Here is a 17767-nt window from a genome sequence, read left to right on the forward strand (position 1 = left end):
TCATTACATCGAAACAAACGGTCCTCCTGTGCACAGTAAACCGCGTAGGTTAAGCCCTAAGTTATACGAAGCAGTAAAAAAAGAATTTCAATTTATGATAGATCAAGGTATTTGTAGGCCATCAAAATCAGCATGGTCATCACCTCTTCATGTAGTTTCTAAAAGTTCGGGCGACATACGGCCAGTAGGAGGCTACCGAAAACTAAACGCGTGCACCGAACCCGACAGATACCCTATCCCGCATTTACAAGACTTTAATAATACGCTTAGCGGAAAGACAATTTTTTCAAAAATTGATGTCGTTCGGGCATATCATCATATACCAGTCCATCCAGATCATATACCGAAAACTGCAGTTTGCACCCCATTTGGTCTTTTCGAATTTCCGTTTTTAAATTTCGGACTGTGCGGAGCAGCTCAAACCTTTCAAAGGTTTATGAACGAAATTCTTGGAGATCTAAAATTCGCCTACGTCTACTTAGATGATATTTTGATATTTAGTGATACGGAAGATGAGCATAAATCTCACCTACGTACTGTTTTTGAAAGATTAACTTCATATGGATTGACAATTAACGCTTCGAAATGTGTTTTCGGCGTTCCGGAAATATCTTTTTTAGGCCATATAATCAATAAAGATGGTACCAAGCCTCTGACGAACAAAGTGGAACCGATACTTAACTACCCACTTCCTAAAACGGTAAAAGATTTGCAGAGATTTTTAGGATTTTTAAATTTTTACCGTCGATTTTTACCCAACGTAGCCCAGAATCAAATACATTTAACTTCGTATTTAAAAGGGGCTAAGAAAAATGATAAGACAATCCTGAATTTGTCTGAGGAAGCGCGGAGTGAATTTCAAAAGTGCAAACAGCTAATCGCTAATGCTGTTCTTTTGGCACACCCGAAGAAAGATGCCCAGTTGGTTTTACAGGTTGATGCGTCAGACTTCGCGATCGGTGGAACGCTATCACAAATAGTTGATAGAAATTTACAGCCTCTCGTATTTTTCTCACGAAAGCTTTCGCAGGCGGAAAGGAACTATAGTGCGTATGATCGAGAGCTATTGGCAGCTTATGCTGCTATTAGGCATTTTAAGCATATGTTGGAAGCACGGAACTTTTCTTTAATCACCGATCACAAACCGCTCACGTATGCATTCCGACAGCGTTTGGATAAGTGTTCACCTCGTCAGGCTAGGCAGTTAGACTTTATCTCACAATTCACCACTGAAATTCGCCATATAAAAGGTTCGGAGAATATCGCTGCCGACGTACTTTCGCGTATAGAAGCAATAAGCATGCCTAACCCTATCGACTATGAGGAAATCGCTAAAATGCAAGAAATCGACCCAGAATTACAAACATTGCTTAAAGAGTCAAAAGTTCTACATCTCAAAAAACTTACCTTACCGAATTGTAGCTTACCGATATATTGTGATGTGTCAACAGGTAACGCCCGCCCTTACATTCCTCCGGCATTCCGTGAGAAAGTTTTTGCCACCTTGCACAATTTGTCTCACCCCGGCATTCGCGCATCAACAAAGTTAGTATGTTCACGGTTTGTTTGGTCTTCCATCCGCAAAGATTGCGCGAAATGGGCACGGCAGTGCATTCCGTGCCAGAAAGCAAAAGTAAGCAGGCATACTAGAACCCCGTTAATGAAGTTTCCAGACCAATCACAGAGGTTTGATCACGTCCACCTTGATCTTGTTGGTCCCCTACCTCCTTCTCAAAATAATTATTACTGTCTAACTATGATAGATAGATTTACTAGATGGCCCGAAGCAGTACCCTTACCAGACATAACAGCACGCACAGTAGCACAGGCTTTCTATGACCACTGGATTACTCGATTTGGTTGTCCGACTGTTATTACTACCGACCAAGGGCGACAGTTTGAAAGCGGCTTATTTCGAGCCCTTTCCCAATTATTGGGAATCAAGAGGATCAGGACGTCTCCGTACCATCCACAGGCGAATGGACTGATCGAGGAATTCCACCGTCCTTTGAAAGCTGCCTTAAAAGCGCACGATACCAGTGACTGGGTGGCTGCCCTTCCAACGCTGCTGATGGGTTTCCGCGCCGCTCTCAAAGAGGACATAGGAGCAACCACTTCTGAACTGGTGTATGGAAAGACTATCCGTCTCCCAGGAGAATTTTTCAATCCGACACCTCCGGATGCGTCCCCCAAACAGTTTGTGGAGGATTTAAAATCTCACTTTGCCAGTGTCCGCCCGACCACGACTTCTAGCCACGGCCAGCGAACATGTTTCATTCATTCACGCCTTCACAAGTCCACATATGTGTTTGTTCGACACGACAGAGTTAGAAAACCACTTCAAACTCCTTATGATGGACCATTTAAGGTGCTAGAAAGACGAGATAAAACGTTTGATCTCGAAATAAAAGGGACTAAGCAAACGATCTCCATAGATAGACTGAAACCCGCTTTTGTAACCATGGACTCTTCTCAAGTTGCTTCCAAGAGTGTGAAAAAAACTTCGGACAATTGTATCACCCGTTCTGGACGATTAATCCGACCCCCGCATCGGTATGTCACATTTCGTTGACACTGCGGAGGGAGTATGCAGCGGCAGCGCCAAACAGGCGATACGGACTTAAAAACTGTACAGAAAAACGCCAATTGGCGAAACAGTAAACCCGTTTGGCAAACCTACAGGCTGACGGAGAGAGAAGATTTTTCCCCGGCAGTCAAGTGGAACTACTTCAACAAATGTGTGCGTCTCTGCTTCGCCGAAATATGTGATCTTGTGTACTCGCACCTGTACTGTGCTCTGAATTTCTTAAGCCGTTATAATGTACCCGGCAACTGTTACTTTTCCTTATTAAATTTGATTATTAATTGTAACATGTCTATCTTAACTAAGATTTCGGCTTTCCTAGTTAATGTTAGGGATATTTTCGTATGCACGTGTTACTCACACGTACATCAGTTTCTTTTCCTGTATATAACTCTGAATCTATCGTAACATTGAAGAATGTATTTTATGTAAAAGAAATGAAAGCAAATTTATTAAGTTATTCGAAGATTACTGATAATCATAAAATAGTTTCAAAAGAAAAGTTCTCTAAAATATATGATGTCAATGATTCATTAATAGCAATAGCAAAGAAAGAAGAAAGATTATATAGAGTTATGTTAAAAATAGTAAAATATTTGCAAATTTGACCAGTTAAGTTAACATTAAAAGAAAAATTGCACCGTTCATTTGGACATGTAAATTTTAAATATCTGGATATTATGTGCAAAGATCAGCTATTAGAAGGAATCCCTAAAATAGTGTGTGTGTGTGTGTTATTATGGCAAAGCCTCGAGGGCTATCTGCCTAAAGGGATTGATGCCTTTCGTGGAGGACTTTCTAAGGGAAACTGGCTCGTATACACGTTACACGTGGGGAAAACCACGAAAACGCCCATGCAGCCGGCCCGTTTGCGGGATTCGAACCTCGGACTGAACTACCAGTGTTCAGCGACTTTACCGCTCGGCCGCTGGTGGGCCCCCCTAAAATAGAAATTAGTTTTATTGATGATTATAGCAAGTTGGCAAAAATTTATTGTATCAAATCTAAGGATCAAGTCTCTGATTGCTTAATTGAATATGTAAATGAAATTCAAAATTTAACAGGGAAGACTATCAAAGAACTAAGATGTGATAATGGTAGTGAATATATGAATGGCAAGATATATAAATTTGCAAGAGAAAAAGTTCTCAAGATAAAGTCATGCCTACCATATGTACATGAATTAAATGGTACTGCTGAGCATTACAACAGAACTATAAATGGATATGGCTAGATGTCTTTTAGCCGAAGCAAAAGTTGACAAACGTTACTGGCCTGATGTAATTAAAGCTGCTGCTTATTTGAAAAACAAGGCATTAACAAATACTGTCGTAAAGAAGACACCATATGAAATATTTTTCAATAGGAAACTATCTGCTAATGAATTGAAATTATACGGAAGTAGAGTGTATGTAGAAAACGTCTAAGTGGGATAAAAAGGTTGAATTTGGAATTTTACTTGGATATACAGAAGTTGGATATAGAGTTTTGATGAATAACAGAATAATAGTTGCCAGGCATGTTGACATTATTGAAGAAGACATAATGTGTGTAGGTTGTGATGACGAAGATGAGAATGATGTTACAAATAAGAAGAATGAACTTCAAGAAGTGTCATATGAATTGAGTAATGATAAGTCCAAGGACAGTGTGATAAATGAAGATGAAACAAAAATTGGAATGAGACCAAGAAGGCAAATCAAACCACCAGTTCGATTTCATGAAGAATTCGGGTACTACTGTGTTAGTGCAAATTTTTGTGATGCTACAGTTCCAGGTAACTTTGAGGAGGCGACAACATGCAGTGAGGCTGGACATTGGAAAGAGGCAATGGACAGTGAAATGAACAGTCTTGTTAAAAATAACACTTGGACACTAGTGACTAAACCAGAGGATAAAACAATTCTAGATGTGAAGTGGGTATTCAAAAGAAAACCAGGTAATGTGTTTAAAGCTAGATTAGTGGTTCGAGGTTTCCAGCAAAAAGATAGTATTGAGGATACTTACTTCCCTGTCATTAAGATGCAAACCTTAAAATTGTTACTTTCATATTCTTGTCAGTATAATTTAAATATTCATCAAATGGATGTTGAGACTGCTTTTTTAAATGGTTATGTTGTGTCTGGGGTTTATGTTAAACAACCACAAGGCTATAATGATAATTCTAATAGAGTGTATAAATTAAAGATAGCACTATATGGGTTGAATGAAAGCCCTCGTGCTTGGTACCAGTGTTTTAACAAGTACATTGAGAGTCTAGGATTTCGTCTTTATGTAAAATCTGAAAATGATGTATTTGTATATATTCTTTTATTTGTTGATGATTTGTTGATATGTTGCAAAGATACTCGGGTAATTAATGATATTAAGGAACAACTACATAATAAATTTAAAATGAAGGATTTAAATAAAGTAAAAAGCTATATTGGAATTGATATTGAATATGATAATGAGAAAAGTAATATCTTAACACTGAGTCAGGAAAATTATATTGAATCTTTAGCTAAACTGTATGGTATTGAAAATTCAAAGCTTTATGATACACCAATGGTGATTAATCTTAAACTAAGCCAATCTAATTTAAATCAAAATGTCAAATATAGAAATCTAATAGGAGCCCTCTTGTATATTAGTCATGGTACTAGACCAGACATATCTTTCAGTGTAAATTATTTAAGTAGATTTCAAAATTGTTATGATGAGACACATTTCAAATATGCTTTGAGAGTTTTAAAGTATTTGTACTTAACAAAACATCTAAAATTAACCTATAATAAAAATCTTAAAATTGATATTATGAATTGTTAAGTTGATGCTGATTGGGCGGGTGATACTGTTGACAGAAAGTCAACTACTGGGTTTGTTATTGAATTATTTGGTAATCCAATTTACTGGAAATCCAAAAAGCAAAATTGTGTGACAAAATCTTCCACTTTTGCCAAATATATTGCTCTAACTGAGGCTGTGACAGAAATTAATTTCTTAAAAAATGTTGTGAATGATGTTTTTGCTGATATAACTCACCCCATTAAAATTTATGAAGATAATTCAGGAGCTTTGAACATTGCTAACTATGGGAACTTCACTAAAAATTCGAAACACATAGAAGTTCAATATCATTATGTTCACAAAATGTTCAAAATGGAGTAATTGAAATTGTAAAGACTAATTCAAAATCAAAGATTGCAGATATCTTTACAAAGTCTTTAGGAAAGATTAAATTTATGAAATTCAGAGAAGGTTTGAAATTGAAATAAATTTTGTATGCTGTTTATTTAAGTGATGTTTATTTAAATATTTTTGCTTGAAATGAAATAGATTTTGGTAATGTCCTTATGTATACTAAATTGTGTTTAACTTTGATTTTAACATTTAAGTTAATGAAAGAAACTTTTTTTAAAAAATAATTTGTGTGAATGTTATTGTTTATATCTATGCTTAATTGTAAATGTTAAAGATGAAAAGGTTGCTTATATCTATGTTTATTTGTAATTAGTAAATATAAATGTAAGGAGACATGTTAGTTTGGTACATTTATATTTACCATGTTGGCAACACCAAGTTCTTTTCTGCGTGCGAGCTATGGATGCCGCTGTAATGTTGGGCACGTGTTGTTAAGTTTCAATAAAAAATGTGAAAAGATACGTTTCTTATTTTTCGACTTGCTTCTTCATATGATATCGGTTTATTTAACACTTGTTTTTATAGCCCCTATCACTGGCGCTGTCATCGCACAACATTTGAATTTTTGTTTGATAGCCATGTTTTATGCTAATTCTCGTTATTGTAGGCTACAGCAGCACCACACAAAATGCCCTAGTGGCGATTTTTGGAACTAAATTTTTTTTTCACGGAATCCTTTTTCCCATGTCTTGATTAGTCTAAATATCAAGTTTGGTGCCATTTCGGCTATTAGATAGCGCTACAGGGCGCTCCAAACACTGTCACTTTAAAAAAGATCACCCTGTACATCGAAATGTGGGGCTGTGCACTATCATAACAGAAGAAAATACCTCAATGATTGGTTAGTGCTGAGCGCTTTGCTTTTTTCCTTTGCACTTTGCTTTAACAGGTTTTAAAACTGCCATTTGGAAACCACATTTTCCCAATCTTACTGACTGATTCGGTGCACACAAAGCATGACTTCTTTGGGATGCAACCTCTCTCAATACTGTTAAGGAAGTTCTTTTGGCTTAAACCATGATCCTTTCCTTGTATCATTACTGTATACTATCCACTTTAATCTTCAATAAAGAGCCATTTGAAAAAAAAAAAAAAAAAAAAAAAAAAAAAAGCTTCTGCGTTTCTTTTCAACAAAGATTAACATGTTGAAACTCATGCAAACATATTCCGCTCTGTTAAAATATGGCTCAACTATACACCATAGTGGCTTCAGGGTTCGTACACATTTCTGCACACAGAAATCAAGAAATCAAGTACTTTTAAGGACCATTAATGAAAAACAATAAGGACCTATTGGCAAATGGAAGCTGAATAAATTCAGTTAAAGATATTATCTATGCCTGAACTTCACTTTTGTAACACCATCCCTAAGAATGAAATAGATTCGTAAGTAGGATATTTCATATAAATGTACATTTCTTTTTGTCTTTTTAGCTTTACTATTAAGCATCGTTTTCTTCCCTCTTCCGAAATATATAATTCAACAGCAAAATTACAAAAATCTTAAAAACAGCATGCATTTAGAATTGCCAATCAAGTGCTAAATAACATTTTCCCATTATTTTTCAATCTTTTCTCAGTTTATCACATCAACGTACAGTTTTCTTAGAGAATGGTTTGTAGAACTTTTTTTTTTTTTTTTTGTTGTTGTTCTTTTGTTATTAATGTTTTGTGTGTTCAATTTATTAATTCAATATTATGTTCCTCGCACTTATACCACATAGAATTTATATAAATAGCAAAATTGCACAATTTTTAAAAACAGCATATCTTTAGAATTTCATATATACAGTTTTGCATGCTGAAGAAAACAATATTTCAATCTGCACAGTGTTGCCGCTGCTCACTTTCAAATCACTGAGTTTGTTAAAAATCCATTAGAGTTTTACAAAATATGATATATAACATTTTAAATTTGGGCTTCCAGGTGAAGATGTTCGAGTGGAGGATTACGTTATTCAAAATTTGATGGTCCTAGATACCGTCGTTTTTTCATAGTGCGAGAAAAATATATACGTTCATGCAGATTCTTCATTATTTAAATAACTTCTTTAAAAAAATGATACTCTGCAATAATATATCATGGCAACAATTTGAAAAAAAAAAATTCAGACATTTAGTGATAAGCTTTCAAATCCGGTTTCAAGACTAATAGCCCATTCATTTAATTCATTCATAGACTAATAGCCCGGTTTCAAGACCTTTAAGGGTAAAAATGATAGGTCGAAAAAAAATCTTATCGTTGGATTAGAAGGAAATCTGTTTACAAAGCAAAAACAAAGTCCTGGACATGTTTTGCCACAGCAACAGATTTGAGGAAAAATTTCCCAGGAAATAAAAGAAACTTTCTTGGTTAGTGTTTCCCAATGTATGGCATAGAAGTGCAGCTAAATTTTAATGTAGAAAATGAACAAAAACATTAAGCAAGGAATTATCATTCTTTCTGATCGTTAGCCCAGATATAAAATTGAAGAACTAGAAAAAGTTGAATTCATGCACAAAACATTTAATCATACTTATAATTTTGTCAATTACGGAACTGGCGTACAAACGCAACATGTAGAAAGAATGTGGGGGACCACCAAAATGGCATAATAAAAAGCACGAAGGCATGGCCTGTCAACTACTTGGAATCATATTTAGCAAAATTTATATGGCAACAAGATCAGGCCACTAAGGGAAAGAATTATTATGAACCTATATTTAAAGAGATCACAACAAAAACCTGTTTGTAACTAATTTTTCAGGATAACTATGGGTTAAAACTAAAATTTGTATGTCAGAACATGTATGTATGAAATAAATAACATTTTGCTATTTTAGGTCATCCTTTTTTTCTTCTTTAAAAAATCGTCACATCATCAAGGTGGTTGTACTTATAGGTAAACATACAACTCCAAAACTGGCATTACATGAAAGTTCAGAAAGGAGATTTCCTGCAACTAACTTTTGGACCAGAAAGCAAAAAATACAGTTACTGAATTTTCATGTGACGTAGCTCAATTGTAAATCACATTACAGGTGGTTTTTTTTTTTTTTTTTTAGCGAGATGTTTTAAAAATTGTAAGAAGAGGGAATGCTAAATTCAAACAGAAAACATTAAATAGAAGAAATTAAGGAAGATTTGAATGCAAAGTAGCATATGAACAGAATATATCATGGAAAAATATAAATAACTTCAAAACAGAAACTGCACCAGTAGAAAAAATTAAAGAAAAACCTACAAAAAGGTGTTTTACATTAAATTTTTTAATATTATAATTTGGTTCAATATTTGCCACCTAGTTTCTGACCTCTCTTGGCATCTGACTTGTCTCACGCTCTCATGTTGTTAATCATTTTTAGCTTTTGCAATAAAATGAGAAGTGTGATTTTTTTCTTGCTAACATTTTTTGAAGCAACAGTACTGTCATTTCTGAAAATCATCAGGGGAAAAAAATTCAAACATCACAAGAATTAAGAGCTAAATTAGTAGTCTATGTACGAAATAGAATTAATAGTCTTGGGATAAAATTTATAGAAATACTGTTATACTCTAAAGGAGAGAAATTCACATGATCGGTAATTTAAACAATAGAAAATATTTTTTTATAATCTTTTGAGGACTAAACTACAATATGAGTCACCAAAGGCCATCATGCATGCATTATTTGATCTAATTTCAATATAATAACAATGAAAACATTTGAAGGATTTGTGCCAATTATGAGATTATGATGCAGGAGTGGTGAAATGCATTGGTTAAGTGTCACTGATTGGCTAGATGGATAATTGTTAAAAGCGTTCAATATGTAAAAGTAAGATAGCTATGAAACATAATAAAATAAAGTATACCTGTAAAAATTATAATGCATTTAAAACTTACCTTATTAGACTGTAAAAGGGCTCCATATAAGTAACAAGGGATCGCATGCAACCACAAATATGCATACGAACGAATTGCATACAGTGGAGAATATTCCCATGTTTGAAACCCTTCTCCATATAATAGATAATGCATCTAGATGGAGAGAAAAAACTTAGTATACATTAAAAGAAAAACTGATTACTTTAAATTGTTTATGTTTGCTTTAGTATCACATCATACTGGTTTGACAAGTATAGCACACCAAAAGCAGTTTGATATTATTCACTTAATACCATCTGTAAAAGTGAAAGGGCACTTAAAATAACTGGTATTTTTATGTTAGCTAAGCATAAAATGATTTTTAAATGCTTAAGAACTCATAATAATTTTTCAGACATGGTTTTTACTGTAACTGAATTCTATTTTCTTGTAAAACATTGGCAGTTCTTCTACGAAAGGTTTTCGAGGTTTAGATGATTATGGCAAAGCATACTAGGGCTATTTGCCTACGTAAGATGCCTTCATGGAAAGCTTTCTAAGGGAAACTGGCTCATATACCCATTACACACGAGGAAAACAATGAAAATGCTCATGCAGCCAACCCAATCGCCTTTAATTAAACCCAGATCAAGAACTACCAGTGTTCGGTGATTTTGTCACTCGGCTGCTGGTGGGCCTGTTCTATGAAAGGAGAACCTCAAATTTTTTTACTTGAAAATTTCTAGGATTCTCTTCAGAACAGGTAACTTTTTCGTGAGATTTAAAAATTATTTTGGCAAGCTAATGCATCAAAGGAAACAGCCATTTTCAAAATGCAGCATACCATAAATTCCATTACACAGCAATCAATAAATAAAAGTTAAAAACCAAGAAACAACTAATAAGAATGAAACAAATGTACATTAAAACTTACATTTAGTTCTTTTTCATCAGCTGTTCATGGTTTGCATGTAATTAAAAGACTTCTCGGGTTATCTTTGTATTCCCAATGCCTTATAAATTTGGCTGGATAAACCCACTTACTGTGAGAATGCTCTCCATGCATTCAATGTTGTTAAAAATTAATAAATAAAATAGAAGGAACAATCAACAATGAAAACAAAACAATTGATCAGTTCGAAGCATTTTTGGAACACATAATTGGAAAAGAACTTAAATTCTTTAAATGGAGAAATTCAAAATATTTTGAAGATATAGAAGCTTCAGAAGAAATAATTTTTTGGAAATTGAAACTTAATTCTAAAATTAAGAAAATGAATTCAAATTCTATCCAAGGTGCACAAAATATTGGTAAATCTTATAGAAATTATTCAGGTTAGATTTTTTATAATTTATTTAAGCTATATTCATAACAATCCTAATATGCAAGTTGATAAATTTAACTGTTTGAAGTTCTATCTATGTGTTGATGTTGCAGCATGCATTAATGGATTTGCTTTAAGTGATAAAAATTAAGATAAAATACTTGATTTGAAGAAAGATTCAGAAATAAAAACATGATTAATGCTCATTTGAGTGACTTGCTGAATTTAAATCCTGTTAAAAATCATAATGATATTATAAGTTTACAGAATTTGCACAACAACGTGGAAACGCAGATCAGAAGCTTAGATTCTTTATGAATTGCAGGCGAATTACACGCAAATTTATTGTCACCAATTTGAGTGAAATTAATTTCTTCAGAAATTGTTTTGGAATTTTATCGCATTCAAAGCAACAAAGAACTTGACTTCAAAACGTTTTTTATAATTCCTTAATAAAGAAATTCAAAGCCATGGGAGATCCTTTCCAATGAATAATTATAAACTATCAAATCAGCGAACACACTTATTTTCACCAAAAGAAAAAAATAAAAATAAAAATTCTATGTCCGTTAGACATAATATTTCAAGAACCCCACATAAAAAGGAGAATTATTTCCCCCCCCCTCAACATGCTCATGAATTTATAGCGTCAATCGAAAACGTAAAGTCTTTATTTTGTAGTAAGGATCATAAATCAGAATCGTGCTATACTTTTAATGCAAATGAAAAAGAGACTTATTTAAAAAAAAGGTAAAAATATATTTATGGGTGCCTCTTGGTGAAAACTGGCGATTTTTGGCAGTACATGGATATCGAGTTTGTGCAATTCTTCGACTTGCTATTTTAGCTTTGTGCAGTGGCGATTTTACCTAAAAAAATCGCCGCTACACAAAGCCAAACTAACAAGTCAAAGAATCACACAAACCTGGTATCTATGTTCCCATCGACCTATTTTCACTCGAAAAAAAAATCAGAGAATTGCACAAACTTGGTAATGCACACTCCCATGACTTTGTCTATGTACACATCGATGTATTTTCACTTAAATAAAGAGTAGCCAACAAAAACACGTAATCTCAATAAACTACATTTTAAATCAAACAATGAAACACAACATAAAAAAGGAAATTCATCTTATCACTACACAAAGGAAATATCCACTTACCTTATTTACATATTTCCCCGTCTTCAGTTAAACAAAATTTCTTAACAGCATCCAAAAACTTCCTAAAATTATCTGAACTAGAACCTGTATACTGGTGGCATCACATAAATTCACAAAAATAAGAGTAAAAAATATCCTCTGAAATTCGACCATACACATTTCCTTCCTACAAACAGGACACTTATAATGGCAACTAAATAAACCTTCATTTACACACCAGTCAATTAATGCTTTTTTCCCTTTTGTTCGAAAACTTCCTAAAATTATCTGAACTAGAACCTGTATACTGGCGGCATCACATAAATTCACAAAAATAAGAGTAAAAAATATCCTCTGAAATTCGACCATACACATTTCCTTCCTACAAACAGGACACTTATAATGGCAACTAAATAAACCTTCATTTACACACCAGTCAATTAATGCTTTTTTCCCTTTCGTTTGAAAACTTCCTAAAATTATCTGAACTAGAACCTTTATACTGGCGGCGTCACATAAATTCACAAAAATAAGAGTAAAAAATATCCTCTGAAATTCGACCATACACATTTCCTTCCTACAGACAGGACATTTATAATGGCAACTAAATAAACCTTCATTTACACACTAGTAAATTAATGCTTTTTTCCCTTTCATTCAAAATCGTACGGAAACTTCCAATTAATCTTTCAATATTCAGCCATTTTACCATGTAAACCACAAAATAATAACATAACAAAATCTGTCCCCTCATTCAAATTCACTGCAATCACACAACCAATTACATCATAATAGGGTTTCCATAAAATTCAACTACACAGGTTACCATAAATGAAACAACAACTTGGCGATAAATGAAAAAACAACTTCGTGATAATACAAGGGGCACCCTTAAATCTAGTCTAACCCAAAAAAAAAAAAAAAAAGAGGACACTGTTTTCTATGCTTGATGCTGAAACACAAAGCTGCAGAATGTTCTAAAAGAAATTTATGTCCTAGTTGCAATAATACTCACAATATGTCAATTTGTTTTCAAAATCAAAATAATCTGCATATAACTTCTCCAAAAACTGAAACCCATAATGTCATATCAGCAGTTGTTAAAACAAAAACCAAAAATCTAATGTTACAAACATATTCAACCTTAATTGATGATGGAAATGAGAAAGAATTTGTTAGAATTTCCCTAGACAATGGTTTACACTTCTCTTTTGTTTTGCAAGCTATTTCTGAAAAGTTTAACTTTCCTGTTGTTTGAAAGGAAAGCTTTTCCATTTGCACATTTGGTGCTAAGTAAACTGAAATGAAAACATTTAATGTAGTTAAATTAAAGAATAGAGATGGTCTAAATTTATGCATCCAAATGAAAGCATTGGAGACGGAACATATTTCAGGCACACATTTCCCAATAAAAATATTGAGAAGAAATTTAGATATTTAACAAATGTGCAATTGGGGATTGCTGTGAATTTAACAATAAGGAATAAGCGTCTAAACAAAAATCTCATTGCAACTGAAACAATATTTAGATAGTGTCTACAAGGCCAAAACATGAATTTAAATGAACCTTTTGCAATGAGTGTTATGGTAAACAAATCCAATATTTCCAAGAAACTAAACAAATTTTGGAGTTTAGAGAATTTGGGCATCAAGACAGAAATATCTGATGTGAAAAACACTAACAAAGATATAATGAGTGAATGTGAATCTGCAATTACATATCAAAATAAGCAATAAAAAATGAAAATGCCCTGGAAACCAAATATGAAGACATTATTAGAAAAGAACAAACATGTAGCACAGAAAAGATTTTACAGATTCATATCATCTAACAAAAATGATCCTTCCTTATTTGAGTACAGTCAAAAGTCGTTAATTCGGACACCCATAATCCGGAATGATCTATAATCCGGACCTCAAAGCTAAAATCTTTCTGCGCATGCTCCGCGTTGACGCATGCGCATAGGCATTTTACACGTGCACGCAAGACATTTACGACTGTGCATATTTGTTTGTGCAAGCCAGAATACGTTTTCGCGTGCGCATTTAATGTATAACAGACGGTATAAGCTCTAATTGTCTATTTCAATTAATGTTGATGATTGCGTTGTTCCTTAATCTTCGAATTGGATCCGGCTTATTATTTTTTGCAGACTGTAAGAGCAATTCTATAAAAGTAAGCTTGAACTTTCGATTATGTCAAATAGAATTTCCGATGCTGGAGCTCCCAAAGGATCTAGAAAACGAAAGTATGTTTCGATGTCCATCAAACAAAAAACGAATTGCTACAAAAATTGGATAAAGCCATATCCTTTCTTTATCTAACCGTTCCCAAATCTGTTTATCAATTTCACGCTGCTCTGCGCGGGGGGGGGGGGAGTTGCGGCACGCAATGAACTGGAAGTTGATCTGTCAGCACTATCATTATCTTCAGGGCAGATGTTTTTATTTTATTCGGCTTATAATTCCTCACTAAATGTAGTATTTAATCTCGATGTACTCCGTCTTTGATATGATTTAAATCAAATTCCTCGTCATTATAAATATCACGAATACAAATCAAATAGTTTTCTGGTTGCAATTTTCTAATTTCGGCTATGCGTAAGGTATGCTTTACGCATGCCCGCATTGAAAGAAATGTTTAATAAAGTAAACAAATAAATATTAAGCTTCTTTTTTGTAAATTTTGATACCCTTTAGATCATAACTGCTCATTATTTTATAAATTACGGTTTCATATTTTTAATTTTATAATTTCTGCATGCCATCTTACCAGATTTAAACTGATGATCTATAATCCAGAATCGCCGAAGTCCCGACGAGTCCGGATTAAAGACTTTTGACTGTATAACACGGTTCTAAAGAATTATCTTTCCGAAAATATTATTGAACCTGTCTTAGTTGATAAAGTAAATGTACAGTAAAATATATTTTATCTACCTTATTGAGCATTAATATGTACCGATAAGACTAAAAGTAAATTAGACTTTGTGTTTGATGCTTCGGCACATGCGAAAGGTCAATTATCCTTGAACAATTGCCTATCCACTGGACTTAACTTTATACCTAAACTATTTCTTCTTTTGATCAGATTTAAGATAAATTTGATAGCATTTACTGTACATATAATGATGGCCTTTTTTCAGATTGAAACAGATGAAATTGAATGAGATTTTACGAGATTTTTCAGATGACAAGGATGTTGCTTGAAGTAAAATTGAACTCGTTTCTCCTTGCAGACACAACACACACAGCATTGCCTGAAAAGGTATGTGGATATATTTCCTCTGAGCATCTTTACAAATCACTGTATGTACAATATTAAAATCCCAATCCAATAACAGATAATTAGACATTTAATTTGACAATGATTTTAAATGATGTTAGGGTGATTATACATTAAAAGCTACAAAACACGTTTATTTTAAAAACTGTTTTAAAGTAAAATAGAAGCTATATTAATAAGGCATTTAAAAATAATAAAGAACTAAGTAAGGAGAAAAAAGTTCCAGATTCTGAAGTGCCTGAAGATGGAAGGAAGTGAGAATGCAGCTGCTAAATTAGTAGAAATCGATAGCAAAGTTCAATCAGTAAGTTTCGAGACTTCTGAGAATGCATGTGATGTAGAGATGGAGGAAGCTAATATTCCAGAAATCAGTCCTGAAAGCTTGACATTTAAGGAAGATGAAATGGTGACTAAAATACTGTCAATTCTGAAAAACAGTTGAGGAAAAAAATACTGTCAATTTTTAAACATGTGTTTATTCCCACAGGATCTGCAAGCTCTGTAAATTTATAACCTGAACTTTTATTACAATCTGCCTGGAAGCCAAAGGAAATTTGGGATGCTGATGTGAATAATGATGTGAAAGATGAATGTTTGGAGTGGACAAAAGACTTATCATATTTAATCAACATAAAGGTATGTAGATTGTTTGATGGGAGCACTGGGGTTAAATTCAGTCAGCATGCTTTTATGACACCATTCAACTAGAAATATGGGTACTTTTGTTATTATGACTGGATTCAGAAATATATGCATGTATGCACATGTGTACGTACATATGCATACATGCATATATTTCTGAATGTACATATATGTGTACACACGTGTTTATGTATATGTACATACATATATATTGAATGAACTAAAATTCATCGAAATATTTCTTCAGTAAATAAATTAGATACTATTCCGTTTTGAAGGTCGTAAAAAATCACCAAACTATTGTTGATGGCAGTGCTGCCAAAAGTAATTGCGGCAACCCTAAGGCAAGAAAGGAAGTATAATAGTAAATAACTAGCTAAGATTATTGTTTTAATTTAGATGAAAGGTTAATTTCATATAATACTTTTTTATTATTATAATTTATATTAAAAAGTCTAAACATAACTGAATGAAAGCATAAGAGTAAATAACTATATCAGATCATAATTATAATTTATATAAAAAAAAAGGCTAAACATAACTGAATGGACTCCTGCATCCCTATTTCACTACCGAGTTATCGCTAAAGTATATTTTCATCTCGTTGGTTGTTCAAACATAATTTTCTATAATGAATGATGCCTTTTCTTTGAAAAAATTCTATTGCAGGCTTTTCGTCATAGGCATTTCCCAAATTGTTAAATCCATAGGATATCAAAAAAGGATTTAAAAACTAAACTAGTATTTCAATGGCATCTTAAGAAATATAGAACTATCTAAACTTATGCAATTTGACATCAGCGCGTATGCTACATTTGGTGCACTGTTAAATGACCACGTTTGCTAGATTTGGCGCTTTTGCGCATAATTTTCACTGCAATTTTTTTTTACGGTCCTCAAAACGGAATAGTACCATAAATTATTATTACATACATATATACATGCATACATGAAAACATACATCCATATATACATGCATATATTTCTGGTCCCTAATAACAGAAGAGTACTGAAATATGCTGCTACAGTATTCATAAGATGTACAGCAAAACAGTGGCCAAAATCCCACAGGTGAAAGACAAAGACAGGTGCTATTAAATAATTACTAAGAAAAATTCTTGGGAAAGCTTTGTTGGATTTCAAAGAAAGGCAAACAATTCTTTATGACTGTGGGATACACATCATAACTTGTACTTCCAAAAATCCAGGTGGTTGGTTCACTTTGCTTGACTCATAATATGTTCTTGAATAATGCTGAAGAAGTTGGAGTGCTTGATCTAGACTTGGTTTTATCACTCTAATAAAGCTTATCCCAGGGCACAACAATAAAGTTAGAATTGTATGTGTCAAGACAGCATGAGTACACTGTTATGACCATTTCAAAGAATCTACCCACTACAAATTGTTAAACATCAAGACATTGCCGAATCAACAGAAGACTCAGCACAGTTAAAAAGTAATGAAAACTAAAAGGCAATAGAAAAAGTTAAATAACTTTGTAAGACTCTTCCAAAATGATCTGCATGTGGTTGTTAGATTAAAATTCATGACATAAACTTATAAAATTATAATTTGCAAAGAATTAGCATAATGTAATTTTAAAACTGTGTTGAATTTATACTTTGTTTTAGTCCCCCCCCTTCTTTCTTTTCAGCAAATATACTTCAATGTTAAAATTCAAGTTAACTTAATAAATTTATGTGGGAAAATGTTTACTATTGACAAACTATACTTCTTTTTATGCCAATATTTCATTCAACAGTGTGTGAACATCATT

At 33.3% G+C, this 17767-nt stretch overlaps 1 protein-coding gene across 1 annotated transcript in view; it reads right to left on the minus strand.

Moving 5' to 3' along the window:
- The window catches only part of Alg9 (alpha-1,2-mannosyltransferase Alg9), a 64035-nt gene that overhangs the window by 43069 nt on the left and 3199 nt on the right, over nucleotides 1-17767 (minus strand). The window contains exon 3 of the mRNA XM_035358759.2: nucleotides 9633-9767. Within this exon, the coding sequence (XP_035214650.2) occupies nucleotides 9633-9767 (135 nt within the window). The remainder of the gene's footprint in view (nucleotides 1-9632; nucleotides 9768-17767) is intronic.

The sequence above is a fragment of the Stegodyphus dumicola genome, chromosome 10 (genome assembly GCF_044657685.1).
Source record: "Stegodyphus dumicola isolate Sdum_Otavi_A_Nest chromosome 10, ASM4465768v1".
NCBI lineage: Eukaryota > Metazoa > Arthropoda > Arachnida > Araneae > Eresidae > Stegodyphus > Stegodyphus dumicola.